The sequence below is a fragment of the Mchenga conophoros genome, linkage group LG9, assembly GCF_057382185.1.
Source record: "Mchenga conophoros isolate Kocher_MC1m ecotype Shallow Benthic linkage group LG9, M_conophoros_male_GT1.1, whole genome shotgun sequence".
Lineage (NCBI taxonomy): Eukaryota > Metazoa > Chordata > Actinopteri > Cichliformes > Cichlidae > Mchenga > Mchenga conophoros.
Genome location: NC_140534.1, coordinates 25201504 through 25225941, shown reverse-complemented (window position 1 = coordinate 25225941; position 24438 = coordinate 25201504). Strand labels below are relative to the sequence as shown.

General features: G+C 43.8%; 1 protein-coding gene across 11 annotated transcripts in view; it reads left to right on the top strand.

Moving 5' to 3' along the window:
• Positions 1 to 24438, top strand: part of atp8a2 (ATPase phospholipid transporting 8A2) — a 48740-nt gene that overhangs the window by 17488 nt on the left and 6814 nt on the right. For all 11 annotated transcript variants that reach the window (XR_014893919.1, XM_085287151.1, XM_085287160.1 and 8 more), the window contains 12 exons: positions 1492 to 1630; positions 2217 to 2281; positions 10656 to 10828; positions 16598 to 16781; positions 17999 to 18109; positions 19419 to 19493; positions 19857 to 19979; positions 20430 to 20508; positions 20583 to 20644; positions 21123 to 21179; positions 22566 to 22673; positions 24326 to 24414. Coding sequence is in view for 10 of the 11 variants with exons in the window: in XM_085287151.1 (XP_085143277.1) it covers positions 1492 to 1630; positions 2217 to 2281; positions 10656 to 10828; positions 16598 to 16781; positions 17999 to 18109; positions 19419 to 19493; positions 19857 to 19979; positions 20430 to 20508; positions 20583 to 20644; positions 21123 to 21179; positions 22566 to 22673; positions 24326 to 24414 (1265 nt within the window). In the remaining variant the exon portion in view is untranslated. The remainder of the gene's footprint in view (positions 1 to 1491; positions 1631 to 2216; positions 2282 to 10655; positions 10829 to 16597; positions 16782 to 17998; positions 18110 to 19418; positions 19494 to 19856; positions 19980 to 20429; positions 20509 to 20582; positions 20645 to 21122; positions 21180 to 22565; positions 22674 to 24325; positions 24415 to 24438) is intronic.

Here is a 24438-nt window from a genome sequence, read left to right as displayed (position 1 = left end):
CCACCCTGGAAAAACAACAGTTCAAAGAAGTCATTAAAAGCCCCGGATTATCACGAAATTCAAGCCCAAGATGAGTGTGTAAACTTCAGACCACAGCTGTCTCTCAGTTATTCACCCTGCTGCATTTTCCGAGGTATTTTTGTGTCTGGTTGGTAAGCATGGTTGTGGTTATCACTCTCCACAAATATGCTACACGTAAAACTGGAGACTGATGAGCAATCCCCCCACCCCCACCCGCCCGGAGCCTACAGATGGATGTTGGCGTGGTGGAGTGGTCAAAACAGCAGGCAGCAATGCAGGGTGGCAGCAGTGGTGCTGTCAGAGGGAGAGATGACACATTTTGCAGCTTAAATAGACTGCTAATTTGGGAGGGCATGTTTGGGATATGACGTGAGGAGAGTGAGGCACGCTAGTCCGTATGACACAGTGCAGCTTGAAGTGTTGCTCGTCTGAACAAACTCTGAGGCTTTGATCCTTTTAGTTGCACCGTGGCTGAAAGATTGTAAGCAAAATATTTGGAAAAGGCTGAAAAACTGAGGTAAACTAACAATAAACTGAATAAAAATACAGTCAGATTGAGGAGACATGGAAGTATTGATCTGATAAATTCACAGTGTGATTCACTCATGCAGAGAACGAAATGCTGCTTGGTGGCCAGCAGGTGGCAGAGTGGCTCCATTTAGGGCCACGCTTGGGACTGGAGCTGGTGCCATTTCTTTAGGTATTCATTATGTTGTTGTTTTTTTTTATTTGGAAAACACAGTTGAAGTCACCTTTTAAGGCATTTAAAAAATAATCATGATTTAAATGCTAGTCTGTGCTCACAGGTAGAACATAGTGAAAGTGAATTGCTGTTTTGGTTTTTAAAAAAAAGGATAAATAAGAGGATATGGGGATTAACAGTAGAGCAGTGAATTGTTTGGTGGGGAAATCAAGGTTTTAGAGGAGAGAGGCAAGGTGAGAAAAGTAAGTGAAGAAATTAAAAGAAAGAAAGAAAGAGGAAGCAAGAAGAGGGGGTTAGGTTTGACTGGAAGACCGCAAGGGTAATTACCTTCACCAGCATGCCAAAAGCCCCATAAAACTGGAGTCAACAACACATTAGTGTTAACTTGTGTGTCTGTGCATGTGTTTGTGTATGTCCGAGTGTGTCTAATGAGGGTACACGTGCATATAAATGCTGAACAAATTAAAGCGGGGGGAGGGTTATGTCTTGGCATGGAGAAACAAAGTTGGTACAGAAATCTAAAGTGAGCTGAACCGAATCCGCTGGCATCGCTCTCGCCCTCAAATTAGACGTGGATGATGCCGTCTGGGGAAAAAGAGCCCTCACGTACACTCTGGTGATGTCTATTTCTGGCCTAAATATGATTGTTTTTAAAACCTCGTTAAGTATTCTGTGCTATGTTTTGTTCCCTCTCTTTTAGTCTAACTTTATTTCTTTTTAACAGAATATGTCTGCATGTCTTTCACGCTCCTCTGCTCCTCTAACAGAACTTAATGCTGTTGGGTGCCACAGCCATCGAGGACCGTCTCCAGGCTGGCGTGCCAGAAACAATTGCCACTCTGATGAGGGCTGATATCAAGATCTGGGTCCTCACTGGAGACAAGCAGGAGACTGCCATCAATATAGGTGAGAGACGCTTAAATAACAATGTGAGGGTAAAATGTTGCTTTTAGCAAGTAAACGTGCTGCTGCAGTTTCATGTGCAACAGCGTAGCAAACTGAATGTATTGTGGAGTTAATGAAATCATGGCTGGAAGAATAGCAGGCGTTATGCGGGCTGTGAGATGCCTGAGATGCCTCCATTCTCTAAGTGGAAAGTGCCTGCGACCAGTGTAGCCACCGTCTGGGGGTGACATGAGTGGGTTTAGTGTCTTGGCAGTCGTGGAGAAAGTTGGTGGCAGACGTCCAAAAAAACAATGACGGGAAGAGGAAAATGTGAGCTGACACTTGTCGCTCCAAGTTTAAAAGCTGGGGCATCCTCAGAGATGGCGCAGATCATCTTGTCAAAGTGTGTATGAGCGTTGATTTCCTGATTTACTGCAGGGAAATAAGGCTGGTCACAGGCTGGTGAAGGAACTCATATTGGTGTGTGTGTGTGTGTGTGTGTGTGTGAGAGCCAGGACTGTGTCGAGTTTTCACCTGTGTTTTGGGTTTGAGAAAACCCTCCTCCTCCTCCTCCTCTACCCTCCACTTATCTGTTTCTGTTTCTCAGGTTACTCCTGTCGCCTGGTGACACACGGCATGTCCCTCATCATCGTCAACGAGGACTCGCTGGACGTGAGTAGGCAGGCCTCTTCCTCCTCCTTCGTGCCTCTGGATACTTTGTACAGCGTTGAGACTTTTTGTTGACTTTTAGGAGATAGTGGGCTGTGTGGTGGGGGTCTTAAGAAGGTTACCGTGGGAACAAGGGTGTGGTCTGCAGCCAAGATCGGTGGGTGGGGCTCTTTGTGTGTTCACAGGTGCAGGTAATTAAAGTCTCTGGTGTCCTCTTTGGAGAAAGGGATGAAAAGAGACAAACACTGCGCTATCGCTTCTTTGCCCCTCGGTCTCTTCCACATACAGCGCTTTCAGTGCTCTTACAGTGGTCTCTCCTTCTTTTATCATTTCCTATTTCAAGCTAAATCCCAGAAGAATGAACACAGCTTATGTGTTATCCTGTTGCTATTTTGAGATCTGAGACATTCCTTTACTCTCGATTAGATTTTCTAACCCCAGTTATGTGTTCTTTGCATTCAACCTCCTTGTGTGACTGCTTCACCTAAGTGGCTTGATTGCTGTCATGTGTCCCTGTCTTTCAGACAGTCTCCCTGAGTCCCATGTGTGCGCTCGCACAAATATAATCACCATTACTCGGTTTGTTTTTATGGAAGACACGGGAGATTATGACTCGTAAATTTCAAGTTTAAGCACTCTGTGTGTGCCCTTGTATTAGTTTATTTGTTTATATGTGTGTATTGTGTGGTAAGCATTCATAAAGAGATCTCTGTGTTTACATTCAGAATTTTCTAGCCTCATATAAGTCAGTGTGCAGATGGTGTGTTTCCTGGACTGTGGGTTTGTAGAGTAATTGGATTTGTCTCCGGCATGATCCCTCCATAATATGGTTTACTGGTCTGAATGGATTTTATTGTTGGTGACGATTATGAATTTAAGTGTAAAGCTGTGCACTTTTAATTGTTTTGGATTCTTGCATTATGCTGAATTGTAAAGCTCTGACTGGTAAAGTTTACTCTGTCAAAATTAGCAAAGTGATGTCTGAAAGCTCTTAGATTTGGGGAACTGCTGGTCAGATAACATGCAGGCCACTTAGATGCTAAATCAATTGAATTTGATGGGGTAAGCATTTAACGTTAAGGTAACGAGGGTACTCTACACTGGGAATTGCCTATTAGGACACAAGGGTGAAAACTAATCTTAGCGCTGTAAGCGGATCAATCCTAAACTGGTTTGTAAAATATATTTTAGCAGACTGTCTCCCACGCTGATCGTGTACAGTTTCAAGCCTGATGGGTTTGTGGTACTCCATCTCAGAACTGAACTTTCACTTGGACTAAATGTAATTATCAAAAGGTTTTTTAGGGCTAGGAAAATTGGAAATTAGTGCAGAGATTTCTTAAAACATGTGCATTTATACATGGAAATATAGTATATAAAGGAAGGAGTTTGTACAGTTCTAACAAGCTTAAAGGTTAATATTTGGTGTGACCACCTTAATTTTTCAACACAGTCTGAACTCTCTTAAACAGCTTTCTTGTAAATTCTTTAAGTAGTCTTCAGGAATAGTTCTCCAGGCTTCTTGAAGGACATTCAAAGCTCTTCTTCAGATGTTGGCTGCCTTTCGTTCTGTTTTCTGTCAAGATGATCCCACACTGCTTTAATATTGCTGAGGTCTCTGCTCTGGGGAGGCCGATCTATGGCTACATACTGACGATGATTCAAACCAAAAAGCTTTAAATTTGGATTAATCACTCCGTAAGAACATTTTTGCATTTTAATGATCAAGGAACTGGCCTCACAGCCCATTGTTCATTCAGTGGGCTGGTTTCAGTCATTGTGCAAATGTAATGTTTATAGGATTGGGGAAACCTGTAAGTCAGCTGAGACCGAAGAAGTCCAGATTAAGAGAATCAACCTTCTGCCACTCTGTAAGACCCGTTGCAACTGATTTTCAGTGGAATTTTAAGCCCAACTTCCTTATAAAATTGCTCTACACAAATAATGAATAGGCTGAGGTAGGCTCAGTATCATCTAAGTTAAAGGTTCATTTTATGTGGGGCTGCAGGTCAGAAAAGAAAACTTTGTATTCATACAGAAGTTAAATTTTTCTATACATGAGAGTTAAATAAAATCACATTGCAGCTAAAACTAAGGAGAAAAAGTCTGATATAAACACGTAAGCAGCCACTGGATATTTTTCAAAGTAAAACCTGAAACATGCCAGGAAGTGATCTTTAATATGATTCAGTGTTTTTCTTTTGATAATAAATTAAAACAACTTAGCAGGAAATCTATTTTTAAGCTTCAAAGTTTGGCCTCCGTTCACTTTAATGGGGACAATTCACCCTGCTGATGTGTCCTTGAGCAAGATTTCAAATGTTCACCAGCTCTAGGGAGGCTCTTCTGTAGTTTGTTCCAACTTTCTTGTGCAGCAGGGTCAGGACAAAAGGCAGAATCTCATAAGTCTGAGTTTAAAAAAAGAAAAAGATACTGTTTTGATTCAGATGGACTTGTTTGTTGGTTGAACAAACACATTTCATTTGGCTGCAGGTCAAAAATGCAACTTACACACATAGGCAGGAAGAGTCACAGCTGGCTGACGTGAAACATAAATGAAGCGCCACGCGTAGCGATATAAAATATGCCTTCAAGCTTGCGGTGTTTGCAGGACGGACGCACTTTAAAGTGGTTGTAAATGCAACGCAGCAAAAAAACGACACAGGATGACATCCCTTTGTCATCGCTGTTTACTCATCCCGTAAACATCGAATTAATCTTCACATGTTTGCAAGACGAGAAACATGCGAGTGCGCGCGCTGATGACAGTCGTGCCTTCTTATCGGGACAGCCTCAGAGAGCTCTGGTCGTGAATGACACAGATGAAAGCACCGCCGTCTTCGGCGACACTTCTCTGACACTTAAAATAACTCAAAAGTGCGACTTGGACATGAGTGAATGCAGAAGCTGTGTCACTTGTTCTCTTTTCTTTTTTTTAAAGTCTCACGTCTTTCACACCCTCTCTTATCCGTAGGCAGGATGATCTTTGCAGTGGATCTAGGCCAGCAGATGCGACACCCTCTCCTCTCCCCTTCTTCCCCACCGAGCCCCGTTCTCCGTTTCATCTGCTTCGCGCTGCTGCCTCCACATCTGTCAGCGCTCTCTCTTCGCACAGGATTTGACCACACACCCTGTGTGATTTTGTAACAGCAAATATGTGTGTGTGTTTTAGACAGAGAGTCAAGAAGAGCGGCAAAATCTGTGTCCATCTTTGCGCAAACATGAGAGTGTGTTTATTGTGCTTTATGTATGATATAGACAATCTGGAAGCGACCGGAGGACGAGACTTAGAAAAAAAAGAGGGGGCGAGGAGTTTGGCTTGAACCATGTGAGGGCGATGAGTGAGTGGTAACGCGATCTCCTTTTGGTCCTCCTCCTCATCAAAACAAACCCTGTGAGCAATGCCTCCTGGGTAAACGGTTTGCGAGCACTGAAGCTGTGACAAGCGCCATCTGTCACCTTAAAATCACATGCCACACACACACAGCCTGACACACATCTTTGCCCTGGCTGTTTCTGTGCAGTCATTAGAGAAGTCTCGTTCTTATTACCTCCATACATCTGACTTTGAATCCACACACATACTTTGCACAGTTTACCCAAGAAGCAGTGGCACATGTTGCCCTCATCACCTTGTTAGTCCTGAACATAAATTTCATCCAGCTTTCCCACAATCCCCAGGCCCTCGTCACACTGCCCGCAGTACAACTCCTAAACAAACAACGCCTGTCTTCTGCTCATTCATCATTTTTATGCACGCGTGCAAATGCAGACACGCACATTTTGTTGTGCCTCAACTTGCATTCTCTGTCGTTCCGACATTTCTTTTAAATGTTTTTTACATTTTTCAAGGTTGTAGAAGTTTTTAAACAGCAGGCGCCTTTTTGTTAAAGCCTAACATGTGTTCCCGTGTGCTTCCAGCTCCAGCAGCAGAGGATGTGGATGTTTGCACAGATGCACAATATGATAATTAAACAGTGTATTAAATCTTACCGGTGACAGACTGTGCACTGCAAAAACGAGCACATCCTTCTCCGCCTTCTTTTCACTCAGCGGCTCTCTGTGTTTGAGTTTTCCCCTGCGTCTGCTTCACACTCCTCGCCTTCTGTCTTTCCTTCTTTCCTTGTATTTTTTTTTAAACTTCTTCTCTCTTTAGTCGCCTTTGTTTTGTATATTTTACACTCGAAGGACATTTATCATGACGGGGCGAGTGATTACGCCATCTTTGGAGTAGGTGGCCTGGAATGAATCAAATTCAAGCGTCCTCCTTGCGTTCATTTATATAAAGGGAGAGACGTGCACGTTTGTTTCTGCGTGCGCTGTCTGCGGTAAAGTGTGCAATAAGGGAAGGCGACCTGCGATATCTCAAACCGCCTCTATGATCCTGCTCATTTTGCGATCCAAATATAAACCTGATAAAATTCCACGCAGAAGGGCCTGTGAGCATAGTGTGCAAAGAGTGTGCGCATGGAGTGTGTGTGTGTTTAGAGGTTAGAGAGTGTCTGGTTTCTTCCAGACCAGATGCATATGAAAAATAAACATTTAGTTTGGAATCTAAAATGCTTGCTAATGAGATCTGTCATTTTGCAAGTGGTGCAATCAAAGAATTACACTTTTTTTCCTCCAGGGTCTCCAAAGATAGAACATTTTAGCGTGAGAAATAGAGAAACTACAACATATTGCATTATTTTTCCTCCAGGATTTTTTCTTTCCTTTGGGAAAGTGTTAGAAGATTGTCTTAACACAAAAACAGCTCAAAAGGATCCATAACAATGTTTAGTCAGGAAGAAAACATTTTTATTGTAGTTTTCTGTTCTGGAAACGGATACTTTTTAGCTTTAGGAGCTAGCTACTGTACCTTAGTCGCCTTTTTAAACTTCTACGACTCTTTGCAGGACCTGTCTGCTCATTATGTCCTGTTTTAACTGCCAGTGAAATGTTGGCTAAACTTGCTGTGACAAGTCAATGTGCTGTACTAGTAGCGCTTAACACCCCCACCCCACCACCTCCCATCCCTCCCACCTTCATGATCTGATACTTAATCTGGTTAAGGCAATGATAAATGTCAGATACGGTGTATAATCTGGATGTTTTTGCTTCCACTAAGTAAACTGGAACATGAATGAGAAAATGTAGACTGTCTCCAAACACATTCGATCGTGTCATGTTGAGGAAATCCTCAAAAATCAAACCCACAAACCGTTCTGCAAGACGTCATTGGTTGGTGTTTTACTTTGCATTGTGCCTGTCCACCCCTGGCTCAGAATGGACCTCGTGCAGTAAGCATGATCCATATGTACAGCAAAGGCAGTGAGTCTGATAGTGATATCTGATTAGACAGAAATCTGTGCAATTTATATCTAATATAGCTACAGAACTGTGCAAACGTTTTGAGGGGTGGCTCAGGGAGAGGGAACAGGAGAGACGTGCAGTGATTTATTGAAACATGCAAACATACATGGAAACACAGTATATAAGGCAACTAGAGGTTGTACAATTCTAATGAGCTTGAAAGTCGATATTTGCTATGACCACCTTTATTTTCCAACGCAGCCTGAACTGTCTTTGGAAGCTTTCTCGTCATTTCTTCATGTAGACTTCAGGAATAGTTCTCCAGGTTTTTTAAAGGAGCTTCAAAGCTCTGCTTTGGATTTTGGCTGCCTTTTGTTTTCTGTCAAGATGATCCAACACTGCTTCAATAATGCTGAGTTCTGGGGAGGCCGATCCATGACTGATAGTGTTTCACTGTGTTTTTTTATATCAAGGCATGGTTTAACTGCATTGGCAGTGTGTTTGGGATCATTAAAATGAAGTTGTTGTAGATCAGATGTTTTCCAGATGATATTATATGGTAGATCAAATTCTGATGGTAGTTTTCTGTGTTCGTAACTTCAGTAGTTTTTAATAAGATCTCCATCACCACTGGCTAAAATACAGTCTTCTTCGTGGCCTGTAAACACACACTGTTGTACTGTCCTGACCTGTGAATCACCTTGTTTGTTTAAAAATGCTATTTTGTGCCTGTCAAAGTGTGTTATTTTGTTATTTTTCAGAGATTCAAAGAAAGAAATTGGAACAAATGTGCAGACAGAACACTGGTTCATCCCTTGAGTTGGGTGTCTTTTTTTTATGGTTGAGTGATTCACAGGTCAGCGGTCAGTGTTAAGTGGCTTAAACAAACTAAAACGATTCCCAAGAAAATGATTAGGTTCTGGACTGAAAGTGAGTGAAAAAGCAGCCAGTGTCCAAAGAAAAACATGGCAGGAGAGCTGTTGCTCAAGACCACTTCATAAAATTCCATCCGAGATCCTTGGAAGCAAAACGTAAAGAAATGAGGGAGTGGCTCAAGATTTTTTCCACAGTGCTGTAATTAGTCACTTTTTTTCATCAGAAACAGACATTGTTGACTTTTTAAAATTAAAATAAATGACTGTTGTGCTTTTTTTTAATAACAGCAATAAATTATTTTAATATAACATTAGAAGTAGGGAGAGGGGGTTTACTTCCTGTCCTCATGCTGTGATGAGCTGAGGGAAACGTTTTTGTCCAGTCTCCATCTCTCACACACACACTGCATGCGTACACGTGCCTACATGCAATCATATACTCTCATGCATGCATACACATGGTTTTCTCCCCTAAAAACAAGATGCAAAGACACAGCCAGACACACACGAGAGCCACCTTTTAGATTCAGAACTCAGACAACCTATAATCTCCTTTAATCCTTTCATTATGCTTTTGTTTTCCTTTCCCCCTGTTTGGGGAAAAAAAAAAGGTGAATGCAAACAGGAATTCCGGCATACAAAGAAAAACACACAGCCTCAGGCTGAGAAAACAAGAGCAGGGAATTTTTGGGGAGAGGAGGGACGCTTGTGTGCCGAGGGTACGCATGTGTGCATCGCTATTTGGCGAGAAGAAGAGAGGCGGCATTGTTCAGATGATTGCGTTACATGCATGTATATGTGAGCGTGTTATCTGCGTCGTCTCTAGCGCATGCTGATCAGTGGACAGAGGGGTCGTCTCTCTGTCAGTCACGGGATCCTCTGAGGTCAGACGGGTGCCAATAACCCGCTGCGAGGGCCCGAGCGGATTCTTACCGGCGCCAAATCTTCAAGTGTTTGCGCACTTTTGTGTCTAGAGTTTTTGTCTTGTGTAGCAGCTCGCCATGTATTCAGCTCTATTACTCATGTTTCCACAAACACTTCTTGTTATAGGTCATTTCATTTTACGTCATTCCTCGTTTATTACGGGAATAATCTGAATTCCACATGTAAAACTACCAAAACTGTCCCCAGGTAGAGCTAGCGAGCTGTTTGCTCCACTTGATGGATAAAACATTCAAGCTCCATCTGTTTAACGCTGGAGTGGTTTTGATTGGCTTTCCGCTTTTCCGAGTCCACCTGGCAAAATCCTGAATGTAAAACAAGTCGCCACAAAGTCAGAGCTGCGACTCTGATTTGTCTTAGCCGTCTCTGTTTGTTGGATGATTATGGATTCATTTCTCACCGGTTATCAGCTTCTATTTGGAAGCTAAAGGCGCAGTTAACAATAGGATGTGTGCGTGTGGTGGCGAGCAGGAAGGCTTGTAGCACGTCTGCCTCTCCACATGGAATTCATTACATCCCGGTGGGATGTTTATTTTCTCTATTAATCCCTGTTCCTCTATTATCAGGAGCTCCATCAAAACTGCCCCAAACTACTGGCCTGCAGGCGAGCTGGCATTAACACAAACACATGTACACATACATGTGAATGATGCATTTAGCCCCGTCTCGACATTAGTTTACCTCATCTGTCTTTGTTACCTTTTCCCCTCTTGTTATGTGCCTCTCTCTCTCTCTTTCTCTCTCTCTTTTGTTGCTGCTTTGTGAGGAGAAGCTTTAGGATTTAATTACACGATGAAAATGCCTCCAGGACTTCATACCATCAGCATGTAGTGATGAAGTCTAGAGCAACTGTGAACTTTATATTAGCGTTGTTAATTGTTTGGTGTACACAGAAGCAAATAGTTTCTCCAGATGAAAGCGAACTGCGCGACCAGCGCATGCAGCGTATGTCTTCAATTTACTGCCAGCGGTTTTGACCTTTCAACAAATTGGTCTCTGTGTTTTTTGATGTGTGCGATTTACATTTTTTTACTACTTTGCGAGGCCACAAAAACGTAAAAAACCTGGAAATGCGGTTGTTTGAAAGCTCTGCGGCAAGATCGCGTAACACCGAGTCTGATTTAGAGCTATTACTGGTTATGGTGCAGATAAAGATCCAAGATGTTTGGCGATTAGTAGTGAGTTCATGGTTACAGGGTAGCTATGAGTTAGTTGCTGACTTTAATGGCAAACTCAGTCCTCCCTTCTGTGTGTTTGTCCTCTTGCAGGCTACTCGTGACACGCTGACAGCTCACTGCTCTTCCCTCGGCGAGTCTCTGAAGAAGGAAAACGAGCTGGCGTTGATCATCGATGGCCAGACATTGAAATACGCCCTGTCCTTTGAGCTCCGCCAGGCCTTCCTTGATTTGGCATTGTCCTGTAAAGCCGTCATCTGCTGCCGGTAGGGAAAGCTCATTTATCAAATGCATATACATATACACACAGGTATTATTGGTTATCTGCAATTACTCATAAATGCCTGAAGTAATTTACAAATAGAATCACAGGTTGAGCAGGTATTCATCTCTAAATGCAGCAGCCTGTGTTTGACTCCAGGCCTGTGTATCTTTCCCCAATCTCTCCCTGTCTCTGCTTCACTGCCCAATCTAACAAAGAGAAAAAGCCCAAAGAAATAATCAAAGAAATGGAAAGCGAAATGCCAGATTGTCTTTGTTTAAATCATAGAAAAAATGGGTTTCTCATAAAAAGGGCGTGATCGCTGATAATCCTGTTGAAACGTGTGTTTCAACAGCGCTTTGTCCGTAACACTTTGGACAAAGTTTACAAATTACTCTGCAAAAAGTCATTTTTTTCTGTGAGGAAAACAATGACGCTCTGTACCAAACTGTTTTACAGATACACAACGTGATTGTGCTGCTGTGGGAAAGTCCCAGTGTGAGAATGAAAAATGAAAGCTTTTCCACAAACTTATATTTGCTTTAATGCAAAATTTCTACCTGAAGTCTTTGGTTTTCTTTATTTCAATACCTCTACTCAGCTGGGGTCAAATATGTAGACTATCCAAACACAAAGGCAGCAACAAAAGAAAAAAACTAAATATAAAGACAGGCTTCTACCTCATTATCTTTTCTACTTAGACACAACTAGTGTTGCATTGCCTAGTGTGGAAATGTGAATCAGTCTGAATGCATCTGGCCACAGCTGAACAGACAGAAAAATGTAAACACACTACAGCGTGCAGAGACGTCAATCATCGTGCTGCAGCCGGCTGATATTAAACAGCTGTGATTGGCCTGGCCTGGCCTGGCCTGGCCTGGCACGGGCACGGTCGAGTGAAAATCTGTTTAAGCAGGCCAGACGCTTCGTGCCAGAGATGTTAAAACACGTGCTCGCAGATTTATTTGGTTCCCAGGGTCGATACCTGTGTGAACACAGCTGTTCCTCCTCAGGTGATTTCTGAGGCTGCGTGCTGTAAAGACACATTAATCTGTGACGTTTTAAATGCCCAAACAGCTCCTTTGAATTTGTGAACTTCATTAGAACAATCATCTGAAAGAAAAAAAATATACACAAGCACTTAAGAAAAAGATCCACTTCACACAGGCGGGTTTTTAAGTTGTGGATAAAGTGTCCATGTGGAGGACTTCATTACCTGCACATGTGCCAGTTTGCAAAGGTTACCGGTTGCCCACAGACAGCAAATGAATGAGGACGATAAAAGCCTGTCCTGTTGCACAGCAGGGACGATGTAATACACTAGGCTGCTTGGAAATGTCAAAGTCATGACTCACTTACTGCCGGTACCCCTGGAATGGGCACCAACACACACACAGACACACACACACCTAGTCATGACCGTTATATATTTCCATTGATACAAAGTGTGGTCTGTTCAATGAATGTTTACAGCATGTTCCCTTTTTTGGGTATGTTTCACTCAGCAGCAGCTGTGATGTTTAAAAAAAAAAGAGTTTCCACTCGTCTTTTTGTCTCTCTGCATGTGTGTGTGTGTGTGAGTGCAGACGTGCGTGCGCGTGTGAGCATGTGTTAGCCGGGAGGCACGTAATTGACTCTTCCTTGCACTTACAAGCCATATCCGGACTCAGGTCTCACAGGCCTTGCAAACAGCCTCAAGCTTCCTTTCCTGCATCCTTTACTTGCTATACCCTTGCCTCTCTCCCTGCATCTCTCTCTACCTTCCTCCCTCCCTCGTTCGGGTTTCTCGACTCCTTCCTCCTCTGGCTAAGACATGTTAAACGTTAGCAGACTAGACTGAACAGCATCATAATTAGTTTAAGCACATCTGCTGAGCCCTTGTCTGGTTTTAAAACACATTTGAATAAGCAGGCCCTCTTTGAAAACAGCTGCACTGAAAATATATTATAATTTATCCAAAAACTGCAAAGAAATGACTGATTCTGATCAATATTTGGGTGTTGTTAGGTTTTTTTTTTTTTAACAAAACAAAAAACATGGTAGGTTTGCCAACTGCTTTGGTGTAATAGTGTCTAATTTCAAGGTTCCTGGATATCACAAAAACAACATAGATTAGAAAACGTTCAAAGGCAAAAACGCAGCTCACTTTGTCCTGTTTTGTTGTCTTGTAATCTTACCATGACGCCATTTATCTTATGTCCCCCTGGGAGGTCCTATGCTGAGAACCAATACTCCTTTAATGAGTGGTTACGGTGAGGTTGCTGCACCGAGTGCCATAGCTTTGACGTTAAAGAGCCGGATTGTCAGTTAGTTGTTTCTCACCTACTGTATGTGTGCGATGTTTCACCACGCGGGAATGCGTGCGCGTCTCAGGGGCCCGAGGAGCCGAGCGCACTCATACGCTTGGGTTCCCGACTCCACTGCGCGTTTGTTTATAGGAGGACTCGGTGGCTGCTTATTTTCTGCTCAGTTCCACCGTGAAGAGCGCTGGGAGCCTTTTATCTCCCCCGACTTCACTTTACACAATCGCAGACACTGTTAGCGGTGTTTAGGGGAAAGGTAGAGTGAGACAGAGAGCGCGACGAGGAGAGATTTGCGGTTTGAGGCCAAGAGACGCAAAGGCGGACTTGTGTGCACACACACACACACACTTCGGATGCAGAAACAGGAAAAAACAAAGAGCAGAGGTTGATCCCATCATTCAGCAGTAGCTCTCTTTGAGGTTTCCCCCCTCAAATGTCCTGTGGTGCAGGGTGTGAGGCGTGTGTGTGCGCTGGTCTGATTTTTGCTTCTTAAGCATGCCAAGCAGACCTCCCGGTTCTGTGATTCCAGCTCGACTGGGACATGCTCTTTACATATTCACAGAGGACAGACCGTCTTTATGACCTGCAGACCTCAGCCGGATGCGTGCATGCACGCGCACGTAATTTCATTTTCCCATACCCTTATAAAAGCATCATATTTTGCTCTGCTTCCATGTGATGGCTCATACAGCTGCACATAACTTCATTTTTCTAATATGATTACTGCAGCACTGATGAATGAGGTGGTGAGTCACTGCTTGTGCTGAGCTCCCAGGAGTGAGGCCTGTTCGTACCATACAAACAGTCATTGTGAGGGTGACTCCTCCTCTTTCTAGGAAAAGTATTGGGCACACTTTTAAGTCCAGTGTTGATTCTCAAATTCCCATCACCTAATGCATCACAGAGGCTCAGGTAATAACTATAATCAGTGAAATGTAATATAAATATTTAATAACTGGATTTGGACTAATCTCTTGTAATGCAGCCAGTAGCTACTTTCTGCTGCCTGATAACTCTCAAAGCCACTTTTTAACTCCAAGTGAGGATGATTTATTGGATGAATCTGTACTTAAAAAGTGCCACGTTTTTTATAAAAAACACAAACATCCTGTCTTAAGATGCTGTACGATGTTTTTGTTTCATACTGTACTGTAGGGAGTGGCTTTAATCCCAGCCCCAGTATCACTTTTCTCCCACGTCTCGTCCTTTGGAGACATATTTGCTTTTACCGTACGACATGCAGGTAGTAATGACAAGACTCGTGTAAGCAGCGTGCATGTGAACGGCACGCAGTGGGAATGCCTCCTCATACGAAGCAGGTTTTGCAAACAGAAGACAAATTCAGTCTTAGCTGCTGTGTCCAGAATGCAAGCACTGAAAATGTAAACAGTGTGTGTGTGGGGCTGGATTGCTTTCCCACACAATCTCCGTCAAAGCTCGCCAGCCATGAGGCACGCTCTGTCCCTCGTTACACCGTCTTGCTAGTATTGAATTCTTTAAATGGCCCAGAAAAAAGAAACTCCTCTTACATATCTAAATGCATAATTCACCACGTATATTAAGTCCTGGCATAACCAGTACCCCACCAGAAACGAAGGAATATCGTATTTCTCTGACTTTAAACGGGAAAACTGCATCAGAACAGCAGCTGAATATATGTTTATAAAACTGAACTGTTACTTGTGTTTTTCTTAGAATATCCCACTTTAAATTAGCTAAAGATAATAATTTCCTCTAAACATTCTAATAATCACGTTCTAATAGAAATCTTTAGGCTTATTATACAACATCCATCATTCACCCTCATCACCACTTTTTTTCCACATTTAAGTGCTTTTTCTATCTGACATTCGCACACATTCATACTACACATAACATAAATACTTTATTGACCCCTGCAAGGGTAATTACTCTGCTACTGCAGCAGGTTAAAGATTAACAGTAGTCAACAATAAAAAACCGACACAGTTAAAGTAAAAGTGACACAGGCAGATAGTAAGAGCCTGAAACTGAGAGAAATACAACATTTGATATGTAGAACGGTGATTAAATTTATTTTATTAAAATAAAATGATGTTAAGTTAAAGTAAAAAAAGAAGAGTGAGACTGTAAAAGAGAGTAGTGCAAATTGCAGTAATAAATAATATGTGCGCTATAAATCTGAGAAACAGCTGCAAGAAGGTTTAATACAGAAATATATGTGTGTGGAATCGAATGCCCGACAAGTGTGCTCACCTGTCACAGAAAGGAGAGTTATTGTACAGTTTCACAGAGAACTGCAGGAATGATTTCCTGAGGCGTTGTTTCGGCAGCTGTGCTGAATAAAGTCTGAGGGAGAAGGAACTCTGCTGCCTGGAGCGGGTGAGGTAGACTGTCCATGATGGAGAGCAGTTTGTTCAGCGACCTCCTGTCCGTCACTCACTCAAAGGCCTCCTGATTCTGGAAAATGATGTTCCCAGCCTTGTGAATGAGTTTTTTGATCCTGCTGGCACCGATGCTACCGCAGACTGGTAGAAGATCTCCCAACATCTTTCTTCACACATTAATAGATCTGAGCTTTGTCAGTATCCTCATCTTCTTCAGCGGGTTAAATTCACATGCTAGTTTGTGCTTTCTGATTTAAAGCGTTCACAGTTTCTTTCACTGGTAGGGAAAACAAATGATTACTAGGGGTAAAAACAAAACAAAAAAACCCCCATCAGATCCCAAAGTTTTTTATTAAAGCCAAACAGAAATCCAGCACAACAGAAGGAAAATTAGCCACGGCCCTGGATGGGGCTTCTTCTTATTTGTCTGCAGATGAATTACACGGCACCATAAAATTTGACAAAATATACCCATCTCTTTAGCAAATGCAGCATGACACTTATCCACTCTCTGTGGCCCTGAGGGAGGCGTCTGTAATCGGATCTCTGCACGTCTCCATTGTCACTGAGGAGACAGAACCGGTTGTAGACTGAGGATCAGTGATACAGGTCAAGAGGGTGGAGTACTGCTGGAAGCTCCCTGCACACACACACACACACACACACACACACACACACACACACACACACACACACACTTTGGAGCACTTTGCAGTGCTGTGTTTACTGCACTTTAACAGGTATTTGGAAACAATGATTCACTGTGCTGCTAATAAGATGTGGGGTAACTTGCTTTTGATCTGTTTATACAAATGTGCACTTACGTGTGTGTGTGTGTGTGTGTGTGTGTGTGTGTGTGTGTGTGTGTGTGTGTGTGTGTGTGTGTGTGTGTGTGTGTGTGTGTTTCAGCCTCTCATCCATCTCTTTCTTCTTCCCTTCCAACTGTTTCCCAACCTGTGCTTCCCAGGCTTTATTCTTCTTACGCAGTGGCTCGCTTCTTTGCTTTCTCCTCAAAACACACTTTAATCTTTCCATCGCCCTGCCTCCAGTTTCCTCCAACACATTTAATATCGCCTCTTTTTTTTTTTCTTGTTGCGTCTGCAGGGTGTCTCCGCTGCAGAAGTCTGAGATCGTGGATATGGTGAAGAAACACGTGAAAGCCATCACGCTGGCGATCGGCGACGGCGCGAACGACGTGGGGATGATTCAGACGGCTCACGTTGGAGTGGGGATCAGCGGCAACGAGGGCATGCAGGCCACCAACTCCTCCGACTACTCCATCGCACAGGTGGGTAGAAACGTAGCGCGGAGACAAACAGACGCGCACGGCTAGGTTCTTATGAAAATGTTTACAGGCTTTACTCGAACACAGATAAGGAAGGGACGCTCGTTCGGCTTGAAACCCCTGCAAAGGGACAGGCGCTGACTGCTGACCTGCTCACCGTTCAGCTCGTGTTGATCTTTAACCTTCCCTCAGGGGACAGCTGACTTACACGGATCTGTGTAGGATCATGTTATCGATCCGAACGCTGCTCATCACAAACATCTGCGTCCTAAAATAAAACCTAGTCAAACTATGAGCTGAAATTCCTCTTTTTTTCTGTTTTTGATGCTTTTTCATTTCAGAGAAGGTTTCATTGTCTACTTGTATGCACATTGTTTAGCCCTGTAAAGTTTTATTTGTATCATATTTGCTACATACAACATTTTATTTATTTATTGTGCAATTCATGTAAGTTTTTCATGGAGGAAAAAAAATCACTGTTGATGTCGCAGTCTTAAAACCTTACAAAAACTCTAAAGGAATGCTAGAGGAAGGCATAATTATCTGTTATTATACTTTTAATTATTTGCTTAAAATTGTCAAGAAGGAGTTGAAGCTATGGAGGGTAGTTCAGTTTTAAAGGATTGTGAAAATAGCTCTCATGGTCTGTGTGATTGCTCTAAAAGTTGCACTTATATTCATTTGAAATTGGACCCTTTTGTGTTGATATTTTGTAGCGTATGATCTGGATCTGGTTCTGTTCACCCACTCGTACTTTACTGCGATTGTTTATGCCAGCAGCTGTTACAATAAATGCCACCCTCCTGGCTAAGAGAGAGCTTTAATCTCAGTGAGACTTTAACCTGCATAAATTCAGGCTTTCCTAGATATAATTCCCCAAATCTCTCTTTTGTGTAAATAAAACCTCTGTTATGTGTATCCGTTGTTCCCTTTGAAGGATGAAAAAAATCTCTCTCTGTGTCCTAGTTACTCTGGAGTCTTCTTTGTATCTGTATCTCTCACACAGACACATTCTGCCACTTTCACTGTCTGCGTTGCCTGTCTCTTTGCTTATCTTTATCAGCAGGCCTCCTCTTGCCTCAGCTTTCCTTTCTCCCGGTCGCATTCTTGATACATACCCTGTGCTCCATTACTGCCTCAAGTTTTTGCTTTCTAGCCTTTTGTTTTCCCTCCGAGTGATTGACCGAGTGTCTGTCTTTGTCTCCTCTCTGATTCGGTAGTTCTCCTACTTGGAGAAGCTTCTGCTGGTCCACGGGGCGTGGAGCTATAACCGCGTCACAAAGTGCATCCTCTACTGTTTCTACAAGAATGTGGTCCTCTACATAATAGAGGTAAGAGCGTCGCCACCACACCCTGTCTCTTTTACACACACACAGTTACATTAACAGAGACATTTTGCAGCTGTTTGTCGACACGGCTGACAGTGATGGACGAGGTGCCCTTCTGGTGTCTGCTTTCTGTCCTGCTTGCATTTGCGAACACACACAAACACACACACTTAAAAAACTGTGTAGCACTGACGAGACCTTGGCTCCAAAGGTCGACTGTTGTCTCTCTGTGTGTGTACTTGTATTGCTCATGAAGTTGGGACACGTATCTATTTACACAGTCACATAGCTGGGGCCTCAGGGCCTTTTGAGGACAGAAAATCCTAATAAATCATTAAATTTCACAAGGAAGACTTGGTTTAAGGGTTGAAAGGTGTAGTTGTTGTTATAGTAAAAGTCTTAAGGAAATGAACATAATTCAGTTTGTTGTCATCAGAAGTGAAACATGACTGCGTTTGCGTGTGAGTGATGAAGGGGCTGCTATGAGGGGTATTTGACAGCTGTGCTCTCTCCAACCCCTCTTACCCCTCTGTCTGACATTAAGGATGCCAGCAGGTGCAGGTCCTCATGTAGCCCACGGTCCCACTCACACCACCACTCTGTGTGTGCGTTTGTGTGTTTCCACAATTATCTCACATAGCTGGCTTCCAGCAGAGCTCTTTAGGCCAAAGGTTATAGACTGTCTCTGTCCACTTAGTGGAGACAGCATAGGGGGATGGTGCGCACATGCGTGTGTGTGTGTGTGTGTGTGTGTGTGTGTGTATAAGAGAGAGGTTTTTGTGTATCAGGCCTCACCCTTAGGCTGTATTCTCCACTGTATGCCCCAGGAATGCCACAACTCCCACCAGCGGCCCCAAACATTTTCTTTATCTGTCCACAGATCTGCCTGTGTCTGCTGTCGGTGTGTGTGTTTGTGTGTGTGTGTGTGTGTGTGTGTGTGTGTGTGTGTGTGTGTGTGTGTGTGTGTGTGTGTATTAAAGAGCTAATGAGGGTTTACCCGAGGCGCATTCAGTTACAGTGTTTCGGTGAATTAGCTGAAATTGATTTTGAGGTCCAGACAAAACCGGCATTAAGAGGGGGTTTTAATGCTTGTTAGCGGCAAAGCAAGTTTAACTGTTGTACGAGGATTTTTATTATATGCATATAAAGACATGCTGTTGCCATCTGAATAATTAAGTCTTAAAAAAGGACGTTTTTCTAACACCACTACCTCATTTTGTCATTTTCCCCCTGCTGCTTTTACTGTGAGGACCTCCCTAAGGCAGTTTTACCCTTCACTATTGTTCCTCTCATCCCTCTCTTTGTGTCCCAGCTCTGGTTTGCCTTTGTGAACGGGTTCTCTGGCCAGATCCTCTTTGAACGCTGGTGCATAGGCCTCTACAACGTGGTGAGTATCCACCCTTCACTATCTGACAATTTTCCATTACCCCACTCACCCTCCTTCGCTGTTACACTTTCCACTTGCTGGATATCGATTGTTATCTTTCACTCTATCTCTCAGTATGAGTAGCACTCTGCTTTGTCTTCTCCTCACAGCTCTTTTGGTTTGAAAGTGTATGCATGTGTTCTGGTGACTGCGAATTACTTCAGGGGAAATGCAGAGCACTTTTACTTACAAAGCAGGTGTTGTGTGCAGAGGTGAAGCCGTTTTGATGCTCATAGTCTGATATAAATAAAGAATATGTGCAGGCACTGTATTTGTCATTAAGCGTTTTAAAGGCTGCGCATGTGTGACCTCTGTGTGCTGCAGATATTTACCGCTCTGCCTCCGTTCACTCTGGGGATATTTGACCGGCCGTGCAGCCAGCAGAACATGCTCCGCTTCCCGCAGCTCTACCGAATAACCCAGAATGCCGAGGGCTTCAACACCAAAGTACGTGCGCAGATGTTCGCAGACACACACGCACATTTAGATCTGTCCTTTTGGCTTCAGGATTCGATGAGTGATGCCAGCTGTTTGTTTGGGACTTTGGCAAGTAAACAAGGGGGGGGGCTATGGAGTCTGGGATGTTTCCATTGCAAACCATAATGAGATTCATAATGCGAGAATAAGGAAGTCTTTCATTTTACAGGGTACACCAGCAGCTTAACCTACTCTGTGTGCGTGTGTGTGTGTACCAGAGCTCACTTTTGATGGCACTAGAACAGTGGGAGTTGTGTGCTCTTGTGAGGAATTGCTGTTTTTGTATGTTTTTGTGTGTTTAGAAGTTTAGGGGGATGGAGCATTTATGTGTTTTGGCATTAATTTATACTGACTTGTTTTCCACTGTCCCTCTCCTCCACCTCCACCTCCTCTCTTTCTGTGTCCTTCTCCTTCTTTCAGGTGTTCTGGGGACACTGCATCAATGCACTGATTCATTCAATTATTCTCTTTTGGTTTCCACTCAAAATGTTAGAGCACGGTAAGTAAGCCTGCCCAGATCATCCTTCTGCAAGCGATGAGTTTGGTTTGCTGACACTCGCATGCTCTCCGCAGACTCTCCCTTCAGTAACGGTCAGGGAAACGACTACCTGTTTGCAGGAAACATGGTCTACACAGTAAGTGTCGTACTGGAAATTTATATGTGTCTGCTTTTGTTTTGATTTCTGCTTTTTGGCGCAGATTTGTGCTTTTTTTTTTTTCACCTGCACAGTGTTTGTGTACACAGCACAGTGTTGCTGCTTCCTCAGAGCCCTTATGAGTCTCCAGTCAATCTAGTCCCGTCTAGCCAGCCTGTCTCCCCTGACATTCGTCCGTCTATTTTCTCTTTTCGCTTCGGCGTCACACACTCTCTATCATTTTACTCCCTTGGAGTCTCATGTGGATGTCGGTGGTGTTTATTTGTTGTGTGTGTGTGTGGACTGCGAGGGATTGTGGGACTCCAGAGTATTTTAACAGACATTGCTGAGTTTACTGTATAACATTATTGTTTATTATCTCCACAGTCGCCAGTCAACTAATCCTGTTTCTGTTTTTTTTTATTTGCCCACCCGCTCCTCTGTGTGTGTGTGTGTGTGTGTGTGTGTGTGCGTGCAGTATGTGGTCGTTACAGTGTGTCTGAAAGCTGGAATGGAGACCACAGCTTGGACCAGGGTAGGAGCATTAACACACTCTTAATACACCACACAACATGTGCTGTATTTTACTCCAGTGTTGACAAATAAAGGGGAGGGTTGGGGTAGGGTGGGGTACTCTGTGAGCCTTTCAGTGTAAGTTTTCCATACGACCTGGTCTAAATGCTTCATAGTCAGGAAAAGCATGGCAGAAGATGTGGTCTACCTTGATGTTGTGGTGGAGGTTTCTCAAACTGCAGTTGCTTGCACCTTTTCTTCCAACTAGTTCCTCTGCAGCTTTTTCCTTTACTCGGTTTTTCAGATGTAGCCGTTTAAAAAAACAAACAAAAAGGTCTGGAAAGTGCCAGATCTTGACAAAGAAATCACTACTAAGCATTCAACTCAAGCAGAGATACTTAACTGCGGAGCAGCTGCAAGAACAGCCAAATGTGCTTGAAGACGTTCAGCTTGTAAGCAACAAATGGAGCTCAGGCCGTGCATAGTGAGGCGTACAGATATTAAAAAGTTCATCAGAAATCTGATACATGATGCATACCTGAAAGATGCATTATGCCTTTCAGTTGATCCGTCTACTGAAGCCTCATCAGAAGCGGTCTCAGTGGAAGCGTGGCTGTCGAGCAATTCTTAGCTGGAATACCAATGAAATACGGCAGTGATGATGCAAAACAAAGTAAGGTCTTGCCATTCGTGAGACATTAACTGATTTACTTCACAGGTCACTGACAGGCAGGGTGGTGAAAGGGACTGATAATAGTCGTGTTAACGTGATTTAAAAAAATAATCCTGCTGTTGATCGTCAAAATATACCAGCTGTCATAAGAAAATGCAGCAGCTCGTGACATTACACAGCAGTATTCTACACAGGCAAAACTTGGAGCACTGCTCCAAAGACTGCTCCTGAACTCTGCCTTAGTAAATAGAGATAAAACAAAGGAAAGAAACAAGTGGGCTTAAAGAGGGGAAATTCTGAAAAAAGACATAGAGAAAGCTGAGCATGTGGCTTCAACTTTCAGTTCTAAAATAACAGCAGCCAAAGTGGAGATGGAGTTTAGGATAACAGCAGCTCCAGCCATGACAGCCACATCGTTTGCTTTCTTTTTTCCCTGTGGTTGGAGAGGAAGGAGAGACTGGCAGGATGGACAGAAAGGGACTGACACCTCTGTCCATTCAGCTGTCCGCACAACAGTGTGGCGGTAATGAAGCCCGGGTCCCACTGGAATTCACACAGAGTCCCCTTACAGTGGATCACACACAGGGAAAGGAGGGAGGGGAAGGTTGTCTATATTGGGATGAGCTGTATATAAAGCATTTGACCTCATGCTGTCTCTCTTTTCTCTCTCTTAATCTCTCCTTAACTCTCGCCGTCCTTCTTTCTTCTCTCTATCTCCCCATCTCTCTATTGTAGTTCTCCCACCTGGCGGTATGGGGAAGCATGGTGCTCTGGATCGTCTTCTTCGGTGTCTACTCCGCCATCTGGCCCACCATCCCTATTGCTCCTGACATGCTGGGCCAGGCAAGTCTCTCGCCATAAACACGCGTCATTCATTTTTATAACAAGGTGCAATGGTGGAGGTTAGAAAAAGGCCCTTCCTACTACATCTCTTCTCTGCAAAATCACCTGCCCCTCCCTTCCGTTTTGGTTGCTGTTACATGGCGCCTAAAAGACTCACCTCTTGGGTGTTCCACGGCGACACTGCTGGGCCCCCCTGGCTTCTCACACCTGCTGCGTGTCACCCGAGCTCCAGTCTTTTACTGCCCTCTGTGGAGGTGTTGACTCAACAGGGTGGGCCGCTGCCGCTGCTGGTGGTGGTGATGAGGGTCCAGTGGGGGGTGATGTGATGTGTGGGACCCCTTAATTAAGAGACTCATTTTAGAGTCTGGGCATGAAGGCATGGGTGAGATGAGGTGCCCCGCTGAGTGGCAGGGGAAGGGAATAGAGCCTTCTCAACTCCCTGCAGCCCATTAATTCAATTTGTGTCAGAAATCAGGAATGCGGTCAAATATCTCTGCAGCTGCTCAGCCTAACTGGGGAATGGTCAAAGACAGTCCCCCCACCCAACTGCACTATTGCCTCTCTTATTTCCCTCGCTCGCTCTATCTATATTTCGATCTGTCCATGTGGGACACAGGATGAAAAAAAGAGTTGTGTACGTCTGCTCAGAATAGCTAGGTGTGACATGTGTGTCCAGATCCATGTAGCGGCTCAGACCAACAGTCTGTTTCTATGGATATAACAAAGCAGAGAAATTCATGTTTTCATGCCTGCATCCTCGCCGTCCACAGAGATTATGTGATATACTGTGAGTCTTTGTGTGGAGGCATTTGTCACAGACAGAAACGCTGATTATGTGTGAGTCCATTTGGATCGTCCGTGCCTTGGTTGGGATTCCAGCTGCTCTCTGATTCATTTTCCCAGTTTATCATCTTTCTGTGGGAACCCAAATCGTCCTTACAAATGCAAAAACAAGACGCGGGAAACATGTGATACGGGCAATAAAGTATTCGAAGCTAAAGAGGACACGGTGCATGCGATTTTGACACCTAGAGACAAAGACGTGCAAAGCAAAACACAAGCTCGTGCAGTGAGATAACCGAAGCGGAGAGAAACTGCAGGGATTTACCAAAACGAGTGAGGACAGGCAACAAACGATGCAGTCACTAATAATGAAAGGAAGTTGTGAAAGAGTGAGATTGGAGGGAATCAGAGGAGTAAGAGTTGTGTGGGAGTAAGTATCAGAGAGACATACAGGCTGACAAATGGAGTAGTCAGATGCGTGATTAATCCTGGGAGACAGAGTAAGAAGGGAGGCAAAGGTCACTGAGGGTGGACTGGATAGACAGGTAGTGGGTGGAGGGGTGGGACGCCAGCATCTCTGCCACTTAGCACGTTCACACAGCTTCTGTGATGTTGTTTGAGTTGTAGTTAAAAGCGGTGAGAAAGCTGTTAAATATTTCTGCCTAACATTCGAGATGTTCAACTTTGGCTAACTCCCTTTATGCTCTTTATGACTTTTGAGTCACATTTCCTTCAGCCGTTACCGTATGCGTCCTCCCCCCTCTCCTCCACCTCCACCCGTGTGCTCGCTGCTGAGAAAAATGACTTAATGCTCAACGTGGATTCATATATGAGTGGAAATAAATGGGCCCTGTGTGTTGTCACCTCAGGCTGGCAAGGTGATGCAGTGCTGGCACTTCTGGCTGGGCCTGGTCTTGGTGCCTGCTGCGTGTTTACTCAAAGACTTCGCTTGGACGGCGTAAGTAGTATCCGTTTAATATAA